Source organism: Dipodomys spectabilis, unplaced genomic scaffold, assembly GCF_019054845.1.
Source record: "Dipodomys spectabilis isolate Male_0828 unplaced genomic scaffold, ASM1905484v1 ptg000002l, whole genome shotgun sequence".
Taxonomy (NCBI): domain Eukaryota; kingdom Metazoa; phylum Chordata; class Mammalia; order Rodentia; family Heteromyidae; genus Dipodomys; species Dipodomys spectabilis.
Window position 1 is genome coordinate 36,980,831 of NW_024870679.1, and position 21,632 is coordinate 37,002,462.

Below are 21,632 nucleotides of genomic sequence, written 5' to 3' on the forward strand. Positions count from 1 at the left end.
GTTGATGGACAGATGATTTATTTGTAATTTGGACTATTAAACATAGTACTGTGTTTAAGACTTTGCATGCATCTGTCTTCAGTTGTCTTGTGGGATATTTAAGAGAGCAATTGGTAGGTATTTGGGAAATTTTACCTTTATTTTTTTAAGTACTCCTAGAGTTGTTTTGAGATTTATCCATTATTAGGAGATGGCCTAGCAGAATGCTACTCAGAAAACAAATATCAACAAGAGTGCTGCTGTTGTATTGGTGGGGAGTGGGGGCGGGGAGGGGTTCCTTGCTTATGATAAAGATGAGGAGGCTAAGACTAAGAAGTGATTGCCAACGTATTCAAGATCAGACAGCTCACTGGTGGGCAAAATGGGATCCACTGATCTCTCTAATGTCTTCTGACTCCATCTGATCCTGTTTCTGATCAGAGAAGCCAATGCTATATTAACCATCCTAAGAAATACAGAGCTGAGAATTTATTATCCTGCTAGAAAAATATCTATGGCACTTTACTGAACCAAAATCAAATTTCAGTTCATGTGCTGGGTACAGAAAATCCTAACTATCTTCCTCCTCAATCTTTCATACCAATCCTACCGCATCTCTCCCATCTTCCCTGCCTGCAAAGAAACCTCAGGATGACTTTCATTCCAATGATAGTTTACAGTCTTTTGGCTCCTATCCCTTTATTTCAGATGGTCTGCATTCTTAATACTTTTCACTTTATCTTAAGGTAGTGCTCAGAGCCTATCACCTATACCTTCCTTGTTCTAGTGGGCCTAGTCAAAATTAACCTGTCTTCAGATGCCCTTGCTTGCAATGGGTACTTACTGAATGTGCTGGTTGAAAGCCAAAATGACAGCCATGTATGGAAAATTTTAATTTTTAAAATTTGATAAAACCCAATTTGTAAACTTTTCAGGTATCACCTACTCCCTAAAGCTAGGATCCTGGCTCCAAACTACCTGCCTTTCTGTATGCTTTGAGAGAACTTTATTTGTGCTGCTGGCAAATTCTTATTATGATGTATCACCCATCACTTTTAGTTTGCCCCACAAGACTGTAAGCTCCCCCAGGGAAGAAACTGTCTTACTCATTTCTGTATCTTCTCTACCAAGCACATTGGCTGATTCATAATGTGGTTAATACTTACCAGGTGCTTTTAGAGTGAATGAATTTGTGAACAAGAATGTGAACAAATGAGATAATGTGCCTCTTTCTCTTCCTCTTCTTTCTCTGTGACACACAGAGAACTTTTCAAAATTAGGTGGCATTATCTTGTCTGACCTCAGAGTTCTAAGAGATTTTTCCCTTTAAGATTCTAATCTTCCTATTAGTATGCTGGGAATCCTACTTCCTCTTGGATAATCTACCTTATTAAGTATTACATATGGGTTAATTTCATTGGAAATGAAGAGGAAGAGGAAGAAGAAAAGAAGACGAAGATGAAGATGAAGACGAAGAAGACCAAGACGAAGGAGACGAAGAAGACGAAGGAGAAGGAGAAGAAGAAGGAGGAGGAGGAGGAGGAGGAGGGGGGGGGAGGAGGAGGAGGAGGAGGAGGAAGAGGAGGAGGAGGAGGGGGAGGAGGGGGAGGAAGAGAAGGAGGAGGAGGAGGAGGAGGAGGAGGAGGAAGAGGAGGAGGAAGAGGAGGAGCAGCAGCAGCAGCAGCAGGAGGGGGAGCAGGAGGGGGAGAAGGAAGAGGACAGATGAGTAAAAAAGGAAAAGAGGAGAAGAGGAAGAAGAAAAAGATTTACACAAGCTGTATGTTTTACCCTAAGCAAGTTGTAAAATGTTTTAGATTTTACCAAGGCCCAATCAGACAGCTTTCCACATAGTAGAAGCTTTTTAAATATTTGTTAAATAAATAATTGGATTCAACAAGTGTTTATTAAATGTCAGTGATCAAGACCCAATATCAACCAGTTCCTGGCACAAGAGGAGCAGACAAAAATATAGTAGCAACAATGATGGAATCATGGCTCTGTAACAGGCCATATTACATGAAAGAACTCATTTCACCCTCCTTACAACTCCAAGATGAAGTGTTTAAAGGTGAAGAGAACCAAAAGGAAGAAACTGAAGTATAGAGAATATATAGGGAATATTTACCTTAAGAATAGTTAGGGATCTAATGCAAGATACTCTCGTCCTCCCTATGCAAATATCTTTACATTTGGGTGAAGTCCATTTTGTGTTTACCTAATATTCATGAGCACTGGATGCATACTTGCAATTGACTTGTGACAGCTACAAGAGGGAATGACAAAAGACTAAAACCCACTGTGTTTTAGAAAGAAGATCAAGTTTTGGAATCAGACTAAGATCTGGGGGTGGAGCTTGAATTCCAGATTCCTCGATTACTAGTTCAGGGGCTATTTCTTCTCTGGCAAAGAAGTCTCCACTCTAACATCAACACCCAACTATTTGTGGCCAGGGGCCATTTTAGAAGTTTGAAGATGCTATAAGATTGGATTTTGGTCTTGTAGACACAAGATGACTAAGTCTGGGAGAGTAAAGGATGAACCTCCATGTCCCACACTTACCTGATTGGTACTGCTACTAAAATGTTAACTTTCTTGAGTTCCAGCCCAGTGATCTTTCATTTAAGTCATCTAATTTCACCGGAGGTCGGAAGTTGAACAAAGCAAATTATATAAAATGGGACTTTCCAGAGCTGCTCTACAACTGGATGGTTGCCTCCTTCTGTTGAAGCAAGGCACGCCCTAAGTTTCACTATAGATCTGCAATCTGACTCTCTCCTTGTGATGTCAGAGACTGGGAATATCTGGCCAGCAAGGAACAGCACTCTGCTATGTCCTCAAACTTTCCCTTACCTCATTTCCCTGCCAAGATGGCCTACCCCAAGCCCCACATTCCTTCAGAGCAGGGGACTTGTTCTTGGAAGTGAAAACAGTCTTTACTGGAATCATGTCTGTAGTTTTAGATTTTGGAGAAAAGAATAGCTCAGAAAATCATGGGTGTTGTTCAGGGGAAGCTAAGTGACTAGAATAGCAGACATAAACCTCAGAACCGGCAACATACACCTTTAAGACAGGTGTGTATGTTACCTGTAGCACCTATACCTAGGACTAGAGCCAAGTACATAGAGATGGGAGTCAGAAGAGTGAGGCTTTAAGTCCTAGCTCCTAGACCTACTGGCTGAGTTTCTCTTCTGCTAGTTTACTTTGCTGAGGCATACTTTCATTTGGGTTAAAAAAAAGAGAATCATAATATTGACTTTCTGAGAGTTAATATTCTTGATGATAGAAGGTTTCTTTTTTTTTTTAACTGAGTGTCCAATCTCACTCTACAAAAAAGCTCATGCTGATGCTCACTTCCCATACCTGGTGTTTTAAACAAAAGCTTCATGGCTAGATCTTTGCAAACAAATGAAACAGGAGGAGGACAGAACCAAATGGATTTATCAAACTACAGTGCAGTTCTGTGTTTTACAACTGCAAAGCAGGAAAGAAAAGTCTCAGAGTTGTCTGGAGAGTCTCCCTCCCACTCCCTACTCCCCTCCCGCCCCCCAGAAGCTTAAAGGGTATAGTATTAAGCCATCCCACAAACACACAGAATGAGAGAGTAGAAGCATATTCCACTGCTGAGGGATTCAGACAAATGTTTTCACCACTGAAGCAAAAGCTAGTTATTCAAGACCCTCTACAAAAAGGTTTACAGAGAAGGAACATGGTGAGATGTTAGAACTTAAGCCTCAAAAAAATAGTTACGTGGGTTCTGTGTAGTGATCTGGTAAGAGTAGTTCTTTATGGAAAGGTAGATGGGAAGTAGAAGCTGTCCATGGAAGGTGTCCTCATAGGCCTAGATATCTAGACCTGTGAACTATCCTCATTGTCAGGGAGCAAAAGATGCCACATTGGCACTTGTCTTAAGGTACATGCCTCTGGGTTGAGGTTTGCCACTGCTAGTCCACCTACTCTCAGCTTTCCATGGAAGCAATATTTTGTCCCTGAGCTACATCCAATATGACTTTTCTTCCATCTAAGCTTAATAGGTCTAAGATATCTTCCCATTTAGAAAACTTCACTGGAGATATTGAATTCAGAGGGAGATCCAGTGCTTGATGCTGTTGTCAGCAGAAGGCTGGAAAGAGACTTGGAATGGAGGGTAACCTGGTGACAATGCATTGTGCAAAGGGCTGGGGGTTTTGTCAGTCAGAAACAGGAGACTCAAGAGGGCAAGGATAAACTGGACAATTTAAATATTCCAACAAGAGAAAGAAGACAATCTCAAAGATGACTCAGTGAATTTGACATTCAAATTTCTAAATTTTGTTTTAAACATCACTCTGTGAAAATCAATAATGTACATAAAGAAGACTTTCACCAACCCCTTCCCTCACCTAAGATATTGGTGTGGGCTCCAGGCAGTGAGTACAAACAGATTGGCCTTGTTGGATGGCCAAAGTCCCAGATTTTCTCTTTTCTCAGGAATGGGAATGGTGAGGAGAACAGGGGTGAGCCTGTGATGTCACATTATGGGTTCCATCAAGGCATTCAAATTAGCAATCTTTTGTACTTCTGATCTTCCTAATTACTTTTTGGTTTCCAAAACAACTCTGTGAGCTGAGAAGAATGGTTATTTTCTTGTGTTTTGAAATACAGTCTAGGTCAGAAAGACTTTTATTTTCTTGGATTTTATATAGCTTATTTATAGCAAAATGAGATATAATTCTATTGACTCTCAAGACAGATTTTCTTTTTTTTTTTTTTGGTTTGGTGGTTGGTTTCTTGGTCCCTGTAACAATTAGCCTGATGTGTAAACTTGAGAATGTTACAGTATTGAATCATAAGCATGCATTGAAGTATTGCCATAAAAATATTTTGCACATTTGGCTAGCATCTAAATTGGAAATAAAGAAGAGGGTCTTGACTGGTAGTGTCTTTATTTTCCTGCCCCTTATTCCTTATTTCTAGATGTATCAAATTTAAGAGTTTGAATCTTATACACAAGGATATCCATTCCTACCCTTGGATTAAGCCATAACTAAAGGCTGTAGTTGCTGACATGAATGATGTGGGAATACACAGAATATGCTAGTCCAATCCAATGTGATTGAATGGGAAATACTTGACAATTATTCTTGAAATTGTTCTGAATCAGCTGTAGGAAGCTTTCCAGAGCCTTTTAGTTAAATTAAGAAGACCATATGGAAGGTGGCTGGGAAAGAGGAGCATGAATAGAGGGGTAAATCAATGGAAGACCTAGAATGGTTTCTGGGAGAAGACCGGCTTGCAGTGAGAGAGGAAAGTAATAATGGAAAACCAGGTCAGTGGGAACAGAGACCCATTGTGTTGATGAAAAAAATCATGGAGAGAGCCCTTATTCTTTCCTAAGACACAAAAAAGTAACAAACCAGTTTTGAGGCATCCACAAACCACGCAGAGCTGGGGCACTCAGCCCACTGCAAGACTCACCGTCAAAGCAAGGCCTCTGTGGAGTTGCAAGAAGCAAAGGCACCTTTGGCATGGAATGCCTATAAGCTTACAAAACTACGTGCAAAGCCCCTCCCTACATATGTCCTACACTTAGGCTGTGACTTTACTTGCCAGCTCAGAGCCATTGTTCCTTTGAGACCTTGCTAGCAATGCAGGGATGCAATGGCAGTCACTGTTTTGGTAGGGCAGCTGGCTCCACTGCACCTGTCCTTCCAAAATGAAGAACTCAGAGGTTTGGGCTTGCCTTTGTTGCAAGAGAAACACTCACATTGCCTGAAAGAAAAACAAACAAAAAAAAATCTTTTTCATAAGTTCTATTTTCTGTTTGTACAGATGGCAATCCAGATGGGTATCACAGATTTTGAAGCAAATTTTTTGCCCATGGACATTGTTTCAGGCTCTTCAAAGCTGGAGCAGCCGGGCAGTTGCAAAGCCATACAGTTCTGTCTTTAGAAGCAAACTCCTCCTTATCAAATATCTACCTCTGACTCAAGAAACCCCCTTTTCCATGAGCAGGATAGAAATTCTTTTTCTTATTTTTATTTTTTCAATTGTAATTTGTTGAACTATCTCTCTTTTCTTATTCATTCTTCCTTCAATAAAATACTTCTGAAGCATCTATCTTCTGCCAGGTCTGGGCTTACAGGCTAATTAATAGTCAAGAAGCTATAACACATTTGAAGTAATTAGTATGTATTGAGTGCTCTCTATGAGCTAGCTACTGCTCAAAACACTTTATATACAATTGGCTAATTTTCTATTCTGTGTGGAATAGATGTGAAAACCAAGGTCCAAAGCTACTGAATCTGCTTCATCTGCAGTCATAAGGAAAGGAACAGCATTAGACTTAAACACAACCAGTCTAGTTCCTGTGTCTGTCTGCCTGCCTGCCTCTGTGTGTGTGTGTGTGTGTGTGTGTGTGTGTGTGTGTGTGTGTGTATGCACATGCACACAGGCACTTTCATTTAAGGCCTTATGCATTCACTTAGCTTTCTTTCTTAAGTGGTGCTCTACTACTCAAGCCACACCTTCAGTCTAGTATTTTGCTGATTGATTAAAGATGGCTTTGAACTATGATTCTCCAGGTATTTCCTTTATTCTCATATATTCAGCAGCTAACATGGTACCTCATATACAGAAGGGATTTAATAAATGCTTTTTGCACAAATAAATAAACTATAAATACATAAGAGATATTTAAGACTTAGGTGCTTTCTTGCTACTTGGAATAAAACAGATGAGATGAACTACTTTGAAGAAAGCTATATCTAAGTAAATATGATCAATATGTGTTATATGTTTGTATAAAAATACTATGACAATGATTGTTAACAATATATATATATATTTTTTTAATGTGGGGCATAGTGATGCATGCCTCTCCAGATACACAGGAGGCATAGCTGGAAGTATTGCATGTAATGATGACTGTGGCAAAAATGTAAAACCTTATCTGAATAATAAATAACTCGACCAAAAAAAGGGCTGGAGGTATATCTCAAGTGGTAGAGCACCTGCCTAGCAGGCACAGGCCTTTAGTACAAATTCCAGTACTGCTCCCTCCCACATAGAAAGACAGCAACAACTAAGAATGAAAACAACACAAAAAAGAGGCTTCTCCTAGGTAATAATTTCAGGTTAGTGATAATCATGTAATCTTGTTTGCTCTCCCATTGTGACATTCCTACCATTCTTACTGTTCTATTGGCTATGGTATTCAATAGGTTTGCAATAGATTAAAGGCAGGGACAATGTGGTAGAGACACTAGAGAAAACAGCATGGTTTTCCAGAATTATAGATTCATGCTCCAGTTTTACCACTTGCTGATGATGTACTTGGCTCTGTATTCTCTCTGAAGCCTCTCTTTTCCAGTCTGTGAAATAGGAACAGATGTGAATCTGCCCCCGCAATAATGGAGACACAGAGTTCTATGTACAGGGTCCCTGGCACGCAACACGAATGGGACAACTATGAATGCCTTTCTCTACCAGCTGCCCAAGGTGGGCATGTGAGGCTTTGTAAATTGCCTGGTTTGTCATTCTAGTGGTATGAACCAAAGTAGGCCCCGAAGACTGTAGGCCCAAATTCTAACTGGGGGCAGAGAAATCCTGCAGAATCCATTTTGCTGCCTCCACAAATCAAAGGAGCTGGTTGATTACCATACTCCCAACTCACTTTGTGAACACAGCCAAGGTGGGGGTAGGAAAATCACAAAAACTGCGAGGGTCACTTTTGGTCCTTGTCAACAGCTCTGGTTGGGAGGAAGTCAAAACAATAAAGGAAGATTCAGTGAGTTCTGTTGCCTGTTCTCTATTTCAAGGGGACAGTCCCTGCTTTGTTTCTCTTCTCTTGGGTGAAAGACTGTTCCCTGAAGTGCTCCTGGCTTCCCAGAACAGCTCCAGAGGCCACTCTATAATGTGCTGGCCAGGGGCTGGCGAGAAGCAGGCAGGCAGAATGCACCCTGCCCCCAGGACTATGCTGTCTCTGGCCGAAAGGGGCAGAAAAGGAAACAGATGCTCCCCCTTTCTCCCTCCTTTTTCTCTAAGCAACCGCCCAGGTTCCTTCTTCTCCAGGCCCATCCTAAAATCCTTCTAAAGAGAGAAGAGGGTGAGGTGGGTGTGAGCTGCTGTCTCCTGTCAACAGTAACTGTGGGTGGGAGAGGGGGCAAGAAGTCTGTGCAAAAAGAATGGAAGTCCTCCTTGATACTGGGCCTGCCAGTAGGATTTTTTTTTGCTTGTCTGCAAAGGGCAACTCTTCATCAACTTCTATTTATAGCTCCTGCTGAGCTGCCTGGGCTGAGATACCTGGGCCCGAAGAAGAAGCGTGTGTCAAATCTGGGGGCTGGATTTAAATGAAACCTCCATGAGCTAAACAATGGTATTTATGTGATCCTACAATGTGACAGCCTCCTAGGCTTCAGAAGAACTAGCTCTCCGTTCACTAAATTATCCGAATCCTGCATCACTTCACAATTTTTGTACTTTGCTACTAAGAGAAACAGCCAAGCTTAGTATTTTCTCAGGCCTGCTTGCTCTTCTCTCCTCTCAGCTCTCCAGCTCTAAATCTATTGCTATCTAACTAGATTTTAATGGTTATAGAAGGAGAACATTTAACCAGCAAAAAACCAGAAGAGGAGTTGTGGTTCTGGTGGTAGAGTGCCAGCCTTGAGTGAAAAAGCCAAGTGAGAGTATGAGGCTCTGAGTTAAAGCTCCAGTACTAACTAGAAACAGAACCAAACCTAACAACAACAAATACTTCAAGGAAGTTATATACTAGTTTCCTTTTATCTCTGAAGGATATATTTTTAAGGCATCTCCAATGAATGCCTGAAACCACAGATAGTTCTGAACCTTATATGTATATGTATAGGATATGTATGTATACCTACTTGATACATTTGCCCACTCTATATTTACAAATTTACAAATTAGGGACAGCAAGAGATTAACAGCAGCCAACGACTAAATATAATAGTTACTGTATTCAATAAAACAAAAAAGGTTACTTGACCACGAGTACTGTTATAGCATCAGTCGGATAGCTGAGATGCTACTTCGGAGCAAACAGGCAGGTGAATGAAATAGTATGATTTGCAAAACACAGGGATAATTCCCATTGTGTATACAATGGTATGGTGCAGGGTTTTGTCATGTGACTCAGAGGAGTATGTGATTTGAAAGTCATGATTATTTTCTTTCTGGAATTTTTCAATTTAATATTTCCTAACCATGGTTGACTGAGGATAACTGAAACCATAAAAAGCGAAACTGCAGATGGATGTGGGTAAGATTGTATTACTGGGAAAGGAAGTACACCAGAATCTTCTAGAAAGACCTCAACAGGAGCCTTTTGTTTTGCTTTCTTACTGAAACAAGGCCTGGGTTCTTAACTTCACCATTCTATATCAGTGCTATGTGAGACATGCTTACCTGGGACTAATAGCATCAGTCTTGGAAGTTCCTGAGTGTTTTACCTATGTGACACTATTTAATTTTAATAACTCACATATCAGATAGGCATTATTTCCCATCTCAGTTTTTAAGATGAGGAACTCTAGAGCTGTTAAGTCATTTGTCTCAAGATCGCATAGGGTTAGAGCTGCCGTTTGAAAGAGGCACTCTAGCTCACTTGTAGCCATTTTACATTGCTTTTTCTGATCTAATTTTATACTATAGATTATGAAAATTCCCATTTTCCAGATGAGAAAACTGAGTCTCTGGTGCAATTTGTCTCAGATATTGATCTAGATCCCCAACTCAATTCATTATGTTACTGAAGAACCTATTTTATGTTAGGCACTGGGCTTGGTATGAACAGAACAATACTCTATCGTGTGGTTTTGTTTTATTCCACTTCTTGAACATTGACACTTCTTGCTGCACTGATATACTAGATTTCTATTCAAGTACCTTCACAATCGTATTCAGTCAGGTTTAACCAGGGCATCACAATGTGAGAACTAGTAGAGAGATGTTTAGGCAAGCCTGAACGAAGACAAATATGTACCTTAGTTCCTTTAAACACTTTTGGATTCAGATATGGGCATTCTTCCACTTTGGCTCGTCCATGCTATAAACATTTATTGGGCATCTATTATGTTCTGTGCTATAAATTTGGGGCTATGAAAAAGAACTAGTATTTGAACTTGGTACACTCTTGATTTAGAATGGGAGAAGAACATTGATTACTCTGAAGATGGTAGAAAAACTGAGACTTAAAGGATCAGAAAAGTACTTTTCAGATGAGCCAAGTCATGTTTTCTAAGCATATACTATGTCGCCAGCCCTTGATTAAGACTATACATTTATTTTAATCCTAACCACAGAATCTAAGAAGTAGAACACATAAAGCTTTCATGCAAGAAACTCTTGAGCTGAATAATGAGGGTAATATTTTTGAGAAAGAACAACTCAGGGAAAGGAAAGAGCTTGTAAAAAAGCAAAGGTTAGACAGGCCTGGCATCCTCAGAAATAGTACCTTCAGTGCCCTAGCTATTAGCTGTGTGTGTTTACAGAAAGGCCATTAGAACGAGGTAGGTGAAGGTAAAGAAGAACAAGTATTTAAGGATAATTTTTTAAAGTAAGTTTTCATCTTAGTGTAAAGGCCAAGGTAAACCAAGACTAGGTAATACATATTACCTGGTTTAGAAGAGTAATATTACAATTAGAATGAAGGCTGAATTGGGGTGAGAGAAAAACAGGAAAATAATCCAAGTTGGAGGTTCATCATAATTGTTTTGGTACAGGATGACAAAACACTGAGCTAGAAGAGGGCAGTGGATTATAAAACAAAACAAAACACAAAAACAAGGATAGCCTAGGAAAAAGACTAAAGAATTACCTACAGTTGGTGCTGAGAGAGATAAAAAGGTAAATGGTGATCTCATCCCTCAAAGCCAGGACTGCAGGGAGATGGACAGAAGAGAAGAGGTGATGAATATGTTTCCAGGTGACATAAAAGGATCCCCCTAAATGTTCAGATGTCTGGCATACATACTTGGTGATAAGTACATACCCTTCCTTGGGTGGGGGTGGGGTAAGTCCAGGACAAGGTGGGAAAGGAAGGGATTGAAGTGAGAAGTGAATTCTGTAGGCTCTATGGCAGACTTTGATGGCCAGCTTTGAAGAAATCTACTATAGAAGCTTCCCTAACTTTGAGCCTGGGACACGAAAGAGTCCAGGTGTTTGAAGAATCTTGGCTCTGACTTCTAGGGCTGCCCAGGTAAATAGAGCTGTCAGAAGCACCCAGAAGGAGGCAGCTGTTTCCTGAAGGGTTTTCTCAGACATGCCAACACACCAGGTAGCTGCATGACCAGGCTTGAGGCGGGCAGCAGCTGGGGTTTGGGAGGACACACGCACGTGGACAGCCTCTTGCAGGAGCACAGCAGATGAGACATCCAAGGGAAACGAAGCTTTTATTCCCAGCTCCTCCTCCACCCCTAACTATGGAGTCAACCTGCCACAGCTCAGCACCAGGCTGGCTGCACATAAAGGCTGACTCAAAGACCAGAGGCTAGAGCTCAAAGCTATGCAGAAGCTATGCAGAGGTGGTCGAAAATCAAAAGTGTGTGTGTGTGTGTGTGTGTGTGTGTGTGTGTGTGTGTAAATTGTTTAATCAGGCAACTAGATAGCAAACACAATCTTACTAACAGACAATAGTGATTTGCCTAGAAATTTATCCCACCAAATAAACATTAAGATGAGCTGTGTAGAGCAAAAGGTAAGACTCATTTTTTTTTTTCATGGTCTCATTTGCAAGGAGATGCTTTTGCACACAAAACATTCAGGCAACAATTTCTGGGTATCTTTCTGACTGAGCCGACTGTAACCAAAGAGAAAAGAAAGGCTGGGACTAAATGCAAAAGAAAGAAACTGTTTGGAGATAGGTCTAACAGTATAAACTTTCCCCTTTCTCTGGCTTACAGCTACAGCAAAACCTGATGGTTGTCTTTATAAAAGAGAGAGAGAGAGAGAGAGAGAGAGAGAGAGAGAGAGAGAGAGAGAGAGAGGGAGGGAGGGAGGGAGGGAGAGGAAAGTGTCTGTATCTAGGTCCCTGGCAGCGATTTGCCTCTGGGAGGGCCAGCAATCTATTTAATGACTCCATTGACGTCAATAGCATAACTGAAATACTTACTAACATGCATGATTCCAACTTTCTGGAGGGGGGTGGAGGATGGTGTTTCTCAGCAGAACAAAAACATGAAGTGGATTCTTGGTGGAATGAACTCAGCCCTTCAGGCAGCTAATAAGAGATGAAGTGGTATGGGTCTCATTGGTTCCATTAAAGTACGCAAAAAATAAAAAAGATTCATACCAAATTGAGAAATTAATTTTGAACGAATGAGCCATTAATGAGAAAGGTGTTATTTTTTGGCAATATTTTGCTTAAGGGTAACATTACAACTATTCACACTTCAACTGGCTTGTTAATAGTTTTGTAAATAACCATGCTTGATTTTAGACACATATGAAATGATTGCAAATCAATATAAATAAGCTCAGTGTTGATGCTCTAGGGTAAATTTGCAAAAGAAGACCATTTTGGGTAAAAATAATGATCAAGAAATGAAAATTTGAAGAAGTATTCTCAGAATTACTGGAACTTTTCTGGTGTTTTCTCTGTTGTTTAATATGCAGGTTTCCTAAACTTCCCATGGTGAGAAATTAAGCCAATAATTATTTTTAAAATTATCCCAATAATTCAGGTGACACTGCATCCAAAATACTGAGTAAAACATAGTCTACTATTTCTAGTTTTCCTTGTCTTTTCTCCTTTTACTTTTTTTTTTTTTGTTTATTTTTATTACCTTCTATCCTTCCTTTATTGTGAGTGTTCACAGCCTTGGGTAACAAGAATTGATTTTATTCCTATTTGCCCATAAATGTTGTAATCCTGCCTGCCAGTTCTTGCTTAATGTAGAAACCAAGCAAAGGTTCTGCTTATGCTGGGCTTCATTTCCAGTCATCTGACACCACTCAGCATTCAAGCCATCACTACTGCTCCCACAGAGCCTTCTGCCCATGCACAGTCTCCCTCTTATCTACAGCTCTGGGAGTTCCGGGGCAAAGAAAGAGAAGGAAACCAATGTCTTGACTTTCTGAATTGCTTAGAATCTCAGATTTCTCAGAGCCTTTGGAGGACATCTCAAAAAGACCCTGAATCTAGTACACCCTCTGAAGCTCAAAAGGCAAGGGTTAGCATGAGAGGAATCTGCATGGAGAAACCGGCTTCCTCGGAAAAGGCCTCTTCTTTTGTTTAATCAACTGGTGGAGTCATCCTCCTCCAGAAAGGCCTACACTTAGACTAGAAGAATTGGATCCCCTGGAGCACTGGAAATCTTAATTAAGATTGTTTCTCACTTAGGCCAGCCCATTTCAGATTTTACTGGAAAGCTCTATACTGCCTCATCCCAGTTCTCCGAATAGAGTCTTGAAATGTATTTGAAGTGACCAGTGTTGGAAACCACCATCAATCAAGGCTGTGGATACCCAAGCTGAGATAGACTTGGTGTCTGCAGCCAGCTGGTCGTCTCACGGCAATCCTCTACTTATCTTGTGACTTGTTCTCATTCATGATGACCTACAGACTCCTGGGTTACAATCTTCGTAATGTTTATAGGCAAATTTTAGAGCAAAAATGTGAGCATAGGATATCACACCTCATAGGTCACTTTAGCTGCGCAAATAATATAGGGACGACATTTTTTTGGTTTAAATCATGCCACGTTTATATGACTCAGAAATGATGATAAAGGGAGGAATCATGGTGTAATGGCAGTCGCCACAAGATAATTCATCTTCTTGGCCAGTTTTTGAGTACTTGTAACTACTAATGAAATGCATGCAAAAGCAAAGGATAAATGGGTTGGAAAAGTGGGAGGATTACCTGTGCGTACACATGTGTGTATGCATGCTGAGTTTTAAAAAAATAGTATCTGATCTTGTCTATTGAAAATAATTCCAGGGAGGTGCATTGCTAAAATGTGTTTCCATTTTGAATTTGTATTGGTGGCAGAATTCAAGTTCCAGTCTCACAGTTTTCTTTCATTGATTCTTTTGTGTTGTTGCTCCCTTTCTGTTTGAACCCTTCAGTTCCCTATGGCAAAAGCCTGGAATTTATGCCTGTGGAAAAGCAAGCTGTGATACAGATTGAAGGCTCATTAAAAACATTACAATGTTCATGTTTTCAACACCCCCAGAAGGATTTACAGCCTTGCTCCCCTCAACCTGAGGGTGTATGGCTGCCACACTGTTCTTTCTGGGTTTAAAGTTCGCCTTTCTTTTAACTTGGCTTTCTTACTCACAAGTCAAAGTTCTAATATCTCAGATTTAACTTTTTAATCAAAATATGTATAAATACATCAGCCTATGTAAGCAGTTTATGGAATGTGCTCCAAAGCTCTTTTAATTTCAACGTAATAGCTGGTTTTTTAATTGGTAGTATTGATGTTTGAACTAGAGGCTGAGTTTTGACTCAGGCCTTTTAGTTTCAGCTTGTTTTGTTTTGTTTTTGAATTAGGAGCTTGTCTCCTGCCCTGGTGTGCACCTGGACCACGACTTGCCTATTTTAGGCTTCCATCATGGGCTTCCCATGACCAGTGCATGACACTGCATCCACTGGACTTTTCTGATCTAGCTGACCTGGAAGCTCGATCCTCCTAATCTTGGCCTCCCATGTAGCTTAGTATGAAAGGCACATGTTGCTATACCCAATTATAGGTTGAGAGGGGTATCACAAATTTTTCTTCCCCTGCTGGCCTTGAACTTTGATTTTAGGATTACAGGCATGAGCTGCCATCACCTGGCTAATAATTGATTTTTATTACAAAAGAAAAAGACAACTGAATACTTTTCATAGCCATAAAGATAAAAACATTAGCTTATGGTTAAACTGCAATTTTATCAGCATTTGCCTGCAGATTAAGTCCAAATAGGTAGTTCTCTGGTAAATCCAATATTTTTTTCTGTGTTCCAACTATGTGGAAATAATTATGCTAAGCACCTTCATGAATAAAGAGATGAGGTGTAGCTCCAAGAGAGACATACCAGCCAGAAATCATAGCATATCCTAGAATCAAACTGTTGCCACAGTAAAAAGAAACGGAGCAATTATGCCAAAAAGCAGAGAAATTTCTTTTGAATCAGGACAGCTATGAATTGTTTTAACAGTGAAAAGAAAGGTATTTCAGACAGAGAGATCTATAATCCCCACCGCTTGTTTCAGTTAATGATCACTTTGTAAGAATAAATTTATCAGCTTAACTTTGGCTTCTGACAAGTACTTTAAGCAATGAATTTTATTTCCTTTGTTTATATCAATAAAGAAATAAGAACAAAGAAGGGAAAGAAGGGAAAGGTGATAGAAGAGCAGAAAGAGGGAGAGTGAGGGTAAGGAGGGGGAGGAGGAGCTGTCTTTTAAGATCTGGCTTTGTCTTAAACTTGCTTTTGTACAAGAGTACAGTTATCTCAAGCAGTCAGGCTTTGTTAACCAATTACATTGTTGCTAAATCTGTAAAATTTCTGGTGAATATTTTGTACCTTGTATCTTAGGTTTCATATTGAAATGCATGAGTTCAACTTCAGTACTTGAAATAAGTGAAAACTTGATCTTACTGTCATGGAAAAAAAGTATGTTTTAAGCAGTACTCTGGCTCTCTATTCTGTTTGCTTGGGCCATTTATTTTTCATTCCCCTTTAAAGTTTCTATTTAAACACACCTCTTTGTCATATGCCGATAAATATTAAAATAACAGGAAAAATCTGCCTGACTTATTTAAGCTGATAATAAGAACAAAACACGGGATGTGTGGCTCCTCCTTCCTTTTCTGACTGTGGTTAACTGTTAAGGGAGATTTTGAAACCCATAATTACGTAATAATTGGTACCACTATAGTCTCTTCCCAATAAAAAGCCAGGATTTTTGTAGTTTGCCACAAAGACAGACAAAAACAAATTGCCTAAGTGTTATTGTCATTGCTTTACTCCATTGTTTAAAAAAATAGCAAAAGAAACTCTAGTTGGCAAGCTGTAGCTACTATGCCAATAATCACAAAATGATCTTTGCAACCGACTCTTAGCTAAGGATTTAATTTATAGATCCACAAATATCACGCACATTCTCCTAATATGTGTCAGAATTTTTTTTAAGAAATAGAAAAATATAATCTAATTATTCCAATGAGTATCAAAAGCATCTTAGTTAATTTGGCAAACACAAAGGTTAGCAATAGTTCCTCTCTTGTGGGCCATCAAGATAAAATAAAAGTTTCAAAACCCTCTCCTTTGATCTCCAGGTATGCAACACCAGTTATATGTTAAGCCAGTCTATTTCTTTTTATAAAATTTCTAAAGGAAACAGAACATCCAGCACCCAGGTTTTTGAAGTCTATAGAGTATTATTTGCTTCTTATTTCATATCATAGAGCTTTGGAGTAAACTCACCTTTATTTAATGTCTTTTCTTTTATTTTTATTCCTGTTTTCAGTCTTATACATACATTTTTTAAAGCATATACCATAAATACTTCAGAAGCCAATGAGCCAAAGGAATCCACTGCCTTTATTCCCTTCTTTTAGAAGTTAGGTTTTTATAGCACTTCTATGACACTTAGGGTCAGAATAGGAACAGAACACAACATCCAAGTAAGGAAGATCATAAGAATAAAGAGATGAGAGCAGCTCTTCTGAAAATAGAAATTGTATGGGTAGTGTTAGCTGTCAGGTGGTTTAAGTATGAGAGTACATCTTAATTGTTTCCCTTGTTGTTTTGCTGAAGCCTACACTAGAGTAATGGGTTAGGTTCAAGGGAAAGACTTACATTTGGCTTTTTTTTTGGGGGGGGGGGGTCCGGTCGTGGGGCCTGAACTCTTGGCCTGGGATCTGTCCCTCAGCTCTACAGCTCAAGGCTAGCGCTCTACCACTTGAGCCACAGTGCCACTTCTGGCTTTTTTCTTTTTGCTTATGTGGTGCTGAGGAATCAAACCCAGGGCCTCATGCATTCAAGGCAAGCGTTCTACCACTGAGCCACCTTCCCAGCCCCATTTGGCTTTTTTTTTTAAAGGGCATCTACCTGGTTGTATTTTAAGCAAGAAGAATGTGCCTTGAACACACACATTCCTATGATTTTCCTTCAAGATGGCCCTTCCTTTCAGCAGCTCTCACTCCTACAGAAAAAGCGGATCTACTCCACACACACACACACACACACACACACAAAACACCCTGAAGGAACAACGTTGGATGACTTCCAATAGAAATGATTTGTAACTTGGAAAGAACCTTTGGTTTCACACCTGGCCAGGATATAGATTCAAGTGGGATCTGGAGGTGACGCTAAGAGGAAAACCACTAACAGGCCCCTGGGAGCCTCGGGGCCAAGGTGCACACCTTGAGGGTCTTTGAGGTTAGCTTTCCTGGAGTTCACTGGAGCCAGTAAGCTGAAGTCAAGTTGTACTCTCAACAGATTTCTGCCTCAGGCTCCTGATCAGAACCATCAGCACCACTTGTTCATTGGATTCTCAAATTATTTACTATTGCTTGTAATTTGTCCTCTCAGTGAAACAAAGTGAAGCGCCAAGCACCTTGAAAAAAGTCCCCAAGAGACATATGTGAGAACCACAGCAGGCAAAGGAATGCTGCATTATTTGGCAGTTTGGTTGTGAATAAGTGACACATGTGTAATTTGAAACACTGAAAAAGATCTCAGGGCATAGCCTACCTTGCAGGTTGACTCTGGAGACAGAAGGCTGACTGGCCGCTGGGGACCTCCTGTGGGGAACAGGAAAAGAAGGCCTGAGTTGGTGCATTAACACCTCCCACCCCTAGAATCCCTGAGGAGTTTTCCAGGTCATAATGAGCAATTAAGTGACATAATGCTATCTCCGGAAGGCAGGCTCCTGTAACATGGGTAGATGACTACAATTCTCTCACATCCAGATGGCCTGGAATTTCCCTCTGCTCTGTTCAGGATGCTCCAACCTGCCAGGAAGGAAGTTGTTTACTCCAGGTCCCTAGGCAGCCCCTATGTTTTAGGTTTTGCAGCCCCAGAAGTCTCCCAGAAGAGGAGATGCTTATGCTTAGGCATCACTCCACATGTCTGAATAAATTCCCATTCCTTTGAGCAGAATTGTAGAAAGTTAAATGCAAAGGAACTGTTGGAGATCTGTCAGTTCAGGAAACTGAAATTCAGAGGTGAAGTCACTTGCCAAAGGTCACACAGCTAGTGGCAACAGTAATCCAGTTTGCTTAAGCTAGGGAACTGTCATGACAAGGGGGAAGTGTGGAGTCACTCTTCCTTAGAGCAAGAAAACAAACTCATGTTCCATTAATACCGAGCCTCCTCTTCTTTTTCTTTCTTATTTGCTTTTCTTCCTCTCTATCCTTACTCTAATTGTGCAGTCTCACGATCCTTCTCGTGTATGTGTCTGTGTTTGTGTGTGCGTGTGCACACGTGCACACACACGCACCATTACTGGCCCTGAACTCAGGGCCTGGGTGTCGTCCCTTAGCTTTTGTGCTCAAGGCTGTACCACCAGAACCATGTTATTCTTTTTACTCTTTGCAAGACTTTCTCCACCAAATGCTCCCAGATTCCCAGTGAAAACTCTAGGAAGACTTCCTGGAACAGAGAGAACAAAGACATTAAACTTGAGGGTGCATCAGGATCCCCAAGAGGAGCCTTATTAAAAAATCTTTTTGAGGGCTGGGAAGGTGGCTCAGTGTTAGAGCACTTGCCTTGCATGCCTGAGGCCCTGGGTTCGATTCCTCAGCACCACATAAGCAAAAAGAAAAAAAGCCGGAAGTGGCGCTGTGGCTCAAGTGGTAGAGCGCTAGCCTTGAGCTGAAGAGCTGAGGGACAACGCCCAGGCCCAGAGTTCAGGCCCCACAACTGGACCTCCCCCCCAAAATCTTTTTGAAGTTTCTCTCTCTAGCTTCTGATTCAGTGGGGCTGGTTGTATTTCAGAGTTTGCATTGCTCACAAGTTTCCTGGTGTAGCCATGCTGCTAGTCAGGTGACCTCATCTTTACAACAATAGGTGCCAGTGATTCTCAGTCCCGCTGAGTACCAGCACTGGCAATGAGCAAGAGAGTAGTTACTGAGCATGTGTGAGCATCAGGTACATGCAGTGAGCTCCATTTTCTTTTTTCTTTTTCTCAGTCACTGAGAGCATCTTTCAATTCATACCTACCTACCTACCTACCTACCTACATACATACATACATACATCCAGCATGAGGCCTGAGAATATATACATACATATGTATATATATGTACCTATCTACACATATATACATACATATGTATTTCTCCATGAATTTCCCTACACAAGCAAGTTTGAGAAAAAAGTCACATAACTAGCAGAGAAAGACCTTCATCATGTTGCTAAGGAAGTATCTTCATACTGGTTTGATCACGTAGATTATTTTCCTTAGTTTTCACATGCTGCAAGTGAATCTCTTGTGGATTAGGGATGACCTAGCTTCTATGCAATCATACATTGTGGCTTCAGAGTCTATTGAAAGGATCTTAGATAGTGCTAATTTATTAGCTGGGTGATCCTAGACAAAGGCACCTGACTCCAAAGCATCAAAGTTTTCTATGTGACAAGAGGAGAGAAATTATCATCCAGAGATATTTCTCTGGGAGACACAGTACTAAGGTAATTCTTAGCTTTTCCTGAGAGCATTATCATTAAATTTTAAAGATAAAATACTGACGCTTACAGAAGTTAAGAAACATACTGAAACATACTTGGTTTCTCACTGGCATGGCAGGATTCAAAGCCAAATTTTTCTGAGTCAGAGTGTAAGCTCTTTCACTATATCATCAGCTGACAACACCTGCATTAATATTGAGGGCTGTTTTTCAGGAAAAATGAGAGATTAAATTCTAAACTCCTTGTGATGGTATAAAAAGTCTTTTGCTCTTCTGGCCTCAACATACTTTTCCCCGCTTATCTCTCAGGATTTCTCCTCTGTACCTGACATATCATCTCAAACTACCGACTGGCTTGTGCTTTTGCACAGCTTGTGTTTTTCCTTTGTAGAACTTAAAAATCGTAATTGAAATAGGCACTGTCTGCTGGGTACCAGTATTCATGTCTGTAATCCTAGCTACTCAGGAGGTAGAGATCTGAGAATTGTGGTTCAAAGCCAGCCAGGACAGAAAAGTGCATGAGACTCTTATCTCTAATTAATCGCCAAAAAGCTGGAAGTGAAGCTGTAGCTCAAGTGTTATTGTGCTAGTTTTGAGAAAAATACTTCAGGGACAGCACCCACGCCCTGAGTTCAAGCCCCAGGACTAGCACACACACACACACACACACACACACACACACACACACACACACACACACACACACACACACACACACACACACAGCATTATCTAATTAGTCTCTGTGTAGTATATGAATTCTTAAACTAAAATTAAGCTTTTTGTAGGTAGGGAACAACTTATGGGATCCCATCCATGACAGCCTCTTGTATACCAACTGCTCAGTAATACACATTGAGTGGCTAGTTGAATGGATGAATGGATGGATGGATGATGGATGGTAGGATAGATGGGTTAAGGGATGGATATATGAATGAAAGAACTGATGTAGAGCTTACCAAGCCTAAGCACAATCATTCCTTTTGCCTTGAGCATGTGTTGTTCCTTTTGTGTCATTTCTCAGGTGATTCCTCTGTCAGAGAAGTTCTGTGCACACTAAATCTCCTCTACCCTTCCAAGGTAAAATATCTTTTCCAATGAATACTACTTAGCTGAAACAGTCCCTTCTCTACTCTCCAATGGTGTTTTATCTCTATCTTTAGGGTTACTTCCTCATCTTAATGAGGATGAGAACATATTATCTCTACCACTCATCTACAATTCATTCCCTTCAGGATGCTCTTTGGCATCCTTTTCCTTCTGTTTTACCAATGAATTTCCTATGAAATACTGCAAATTCCAAAAAATGCTGATGGGTTGTTAATTAGATGAACTACTGATGTGAAAGTGATGTGAGGAACCAAGTACTCTCTTGGAATGTTTTGCCTGGCTTTCTGTTCACAAAATCTTTGTGTGTGTGCTAGTAGTGGAGCTTGAATTCAGAACATTCATTCATACTTGGATTTTTCACTTAAGGTTGACACTATGTCACCTGATCCATACTTCCACTTTGGGCTTTGTGTTGGTTAACTGGAAATAAGAGTCTCATGGCCTTTCTGTCTGGGCTGGCTTCAAAATATGATCCTCAGATCTCAGCCTCCTGAGTAACTAGGATTAGAGATGTGAACAACCATCACCTGGTGTTTTTATGGTCTTAAGTCTACATGCTACCTACCATTGTTATGTCTTTGCAGAGATTTGCTAGGTAATACTTGTCTCCTCCTCCTTCACCAGCCTCCATTTTAACCTCTTTTTATGTATCTTGGGACTATACTGAGGTATCTCCTGCTAAGGTGAGCCTTCTGTCCTGTGCCTGGCCCTCCTTGCCTGTGCTGTTTTCTCCTCTGCCCACCCTCATTGCATTGCACATATTGTTTTGCAATTCACATCTTTCTATGTGTCTCCTCCTAACTCACCTGGGAGAAGTAAAAGCAAAGGCTGAATCTCCTTCTCCGTTGCATCCCTGCACTCCCACATAATATTTTGTATGACACAGGCATTCAAAGCATGTTCATTGAATTCACA

The 21,632-nt window shown here is 40.5% G+C and overlaps 1 protein-coding gene across 1 annotated transcript in view; it reads right to left on the reverse strand.

Moving 5' to 3' along the window:
* Pde4b (phosphodiesterase 4B) overlaps positions 1-21,632 on the reverse strand; it is a 354,760-nt gene that overhangs the window by 88,834 nt on the left and 244,294 nt on the right. The window contains exon 5 of the mRNA XM_042676846.1: positions 17,671-17,720. Within this exon, the coding sequence (XP_042532780.1) occupies positions 17,671-17,720 (50 nt within the window). The remainder of the gene's footprint in view (positions 1-17,670; positions 17,721-21,632) is intronic.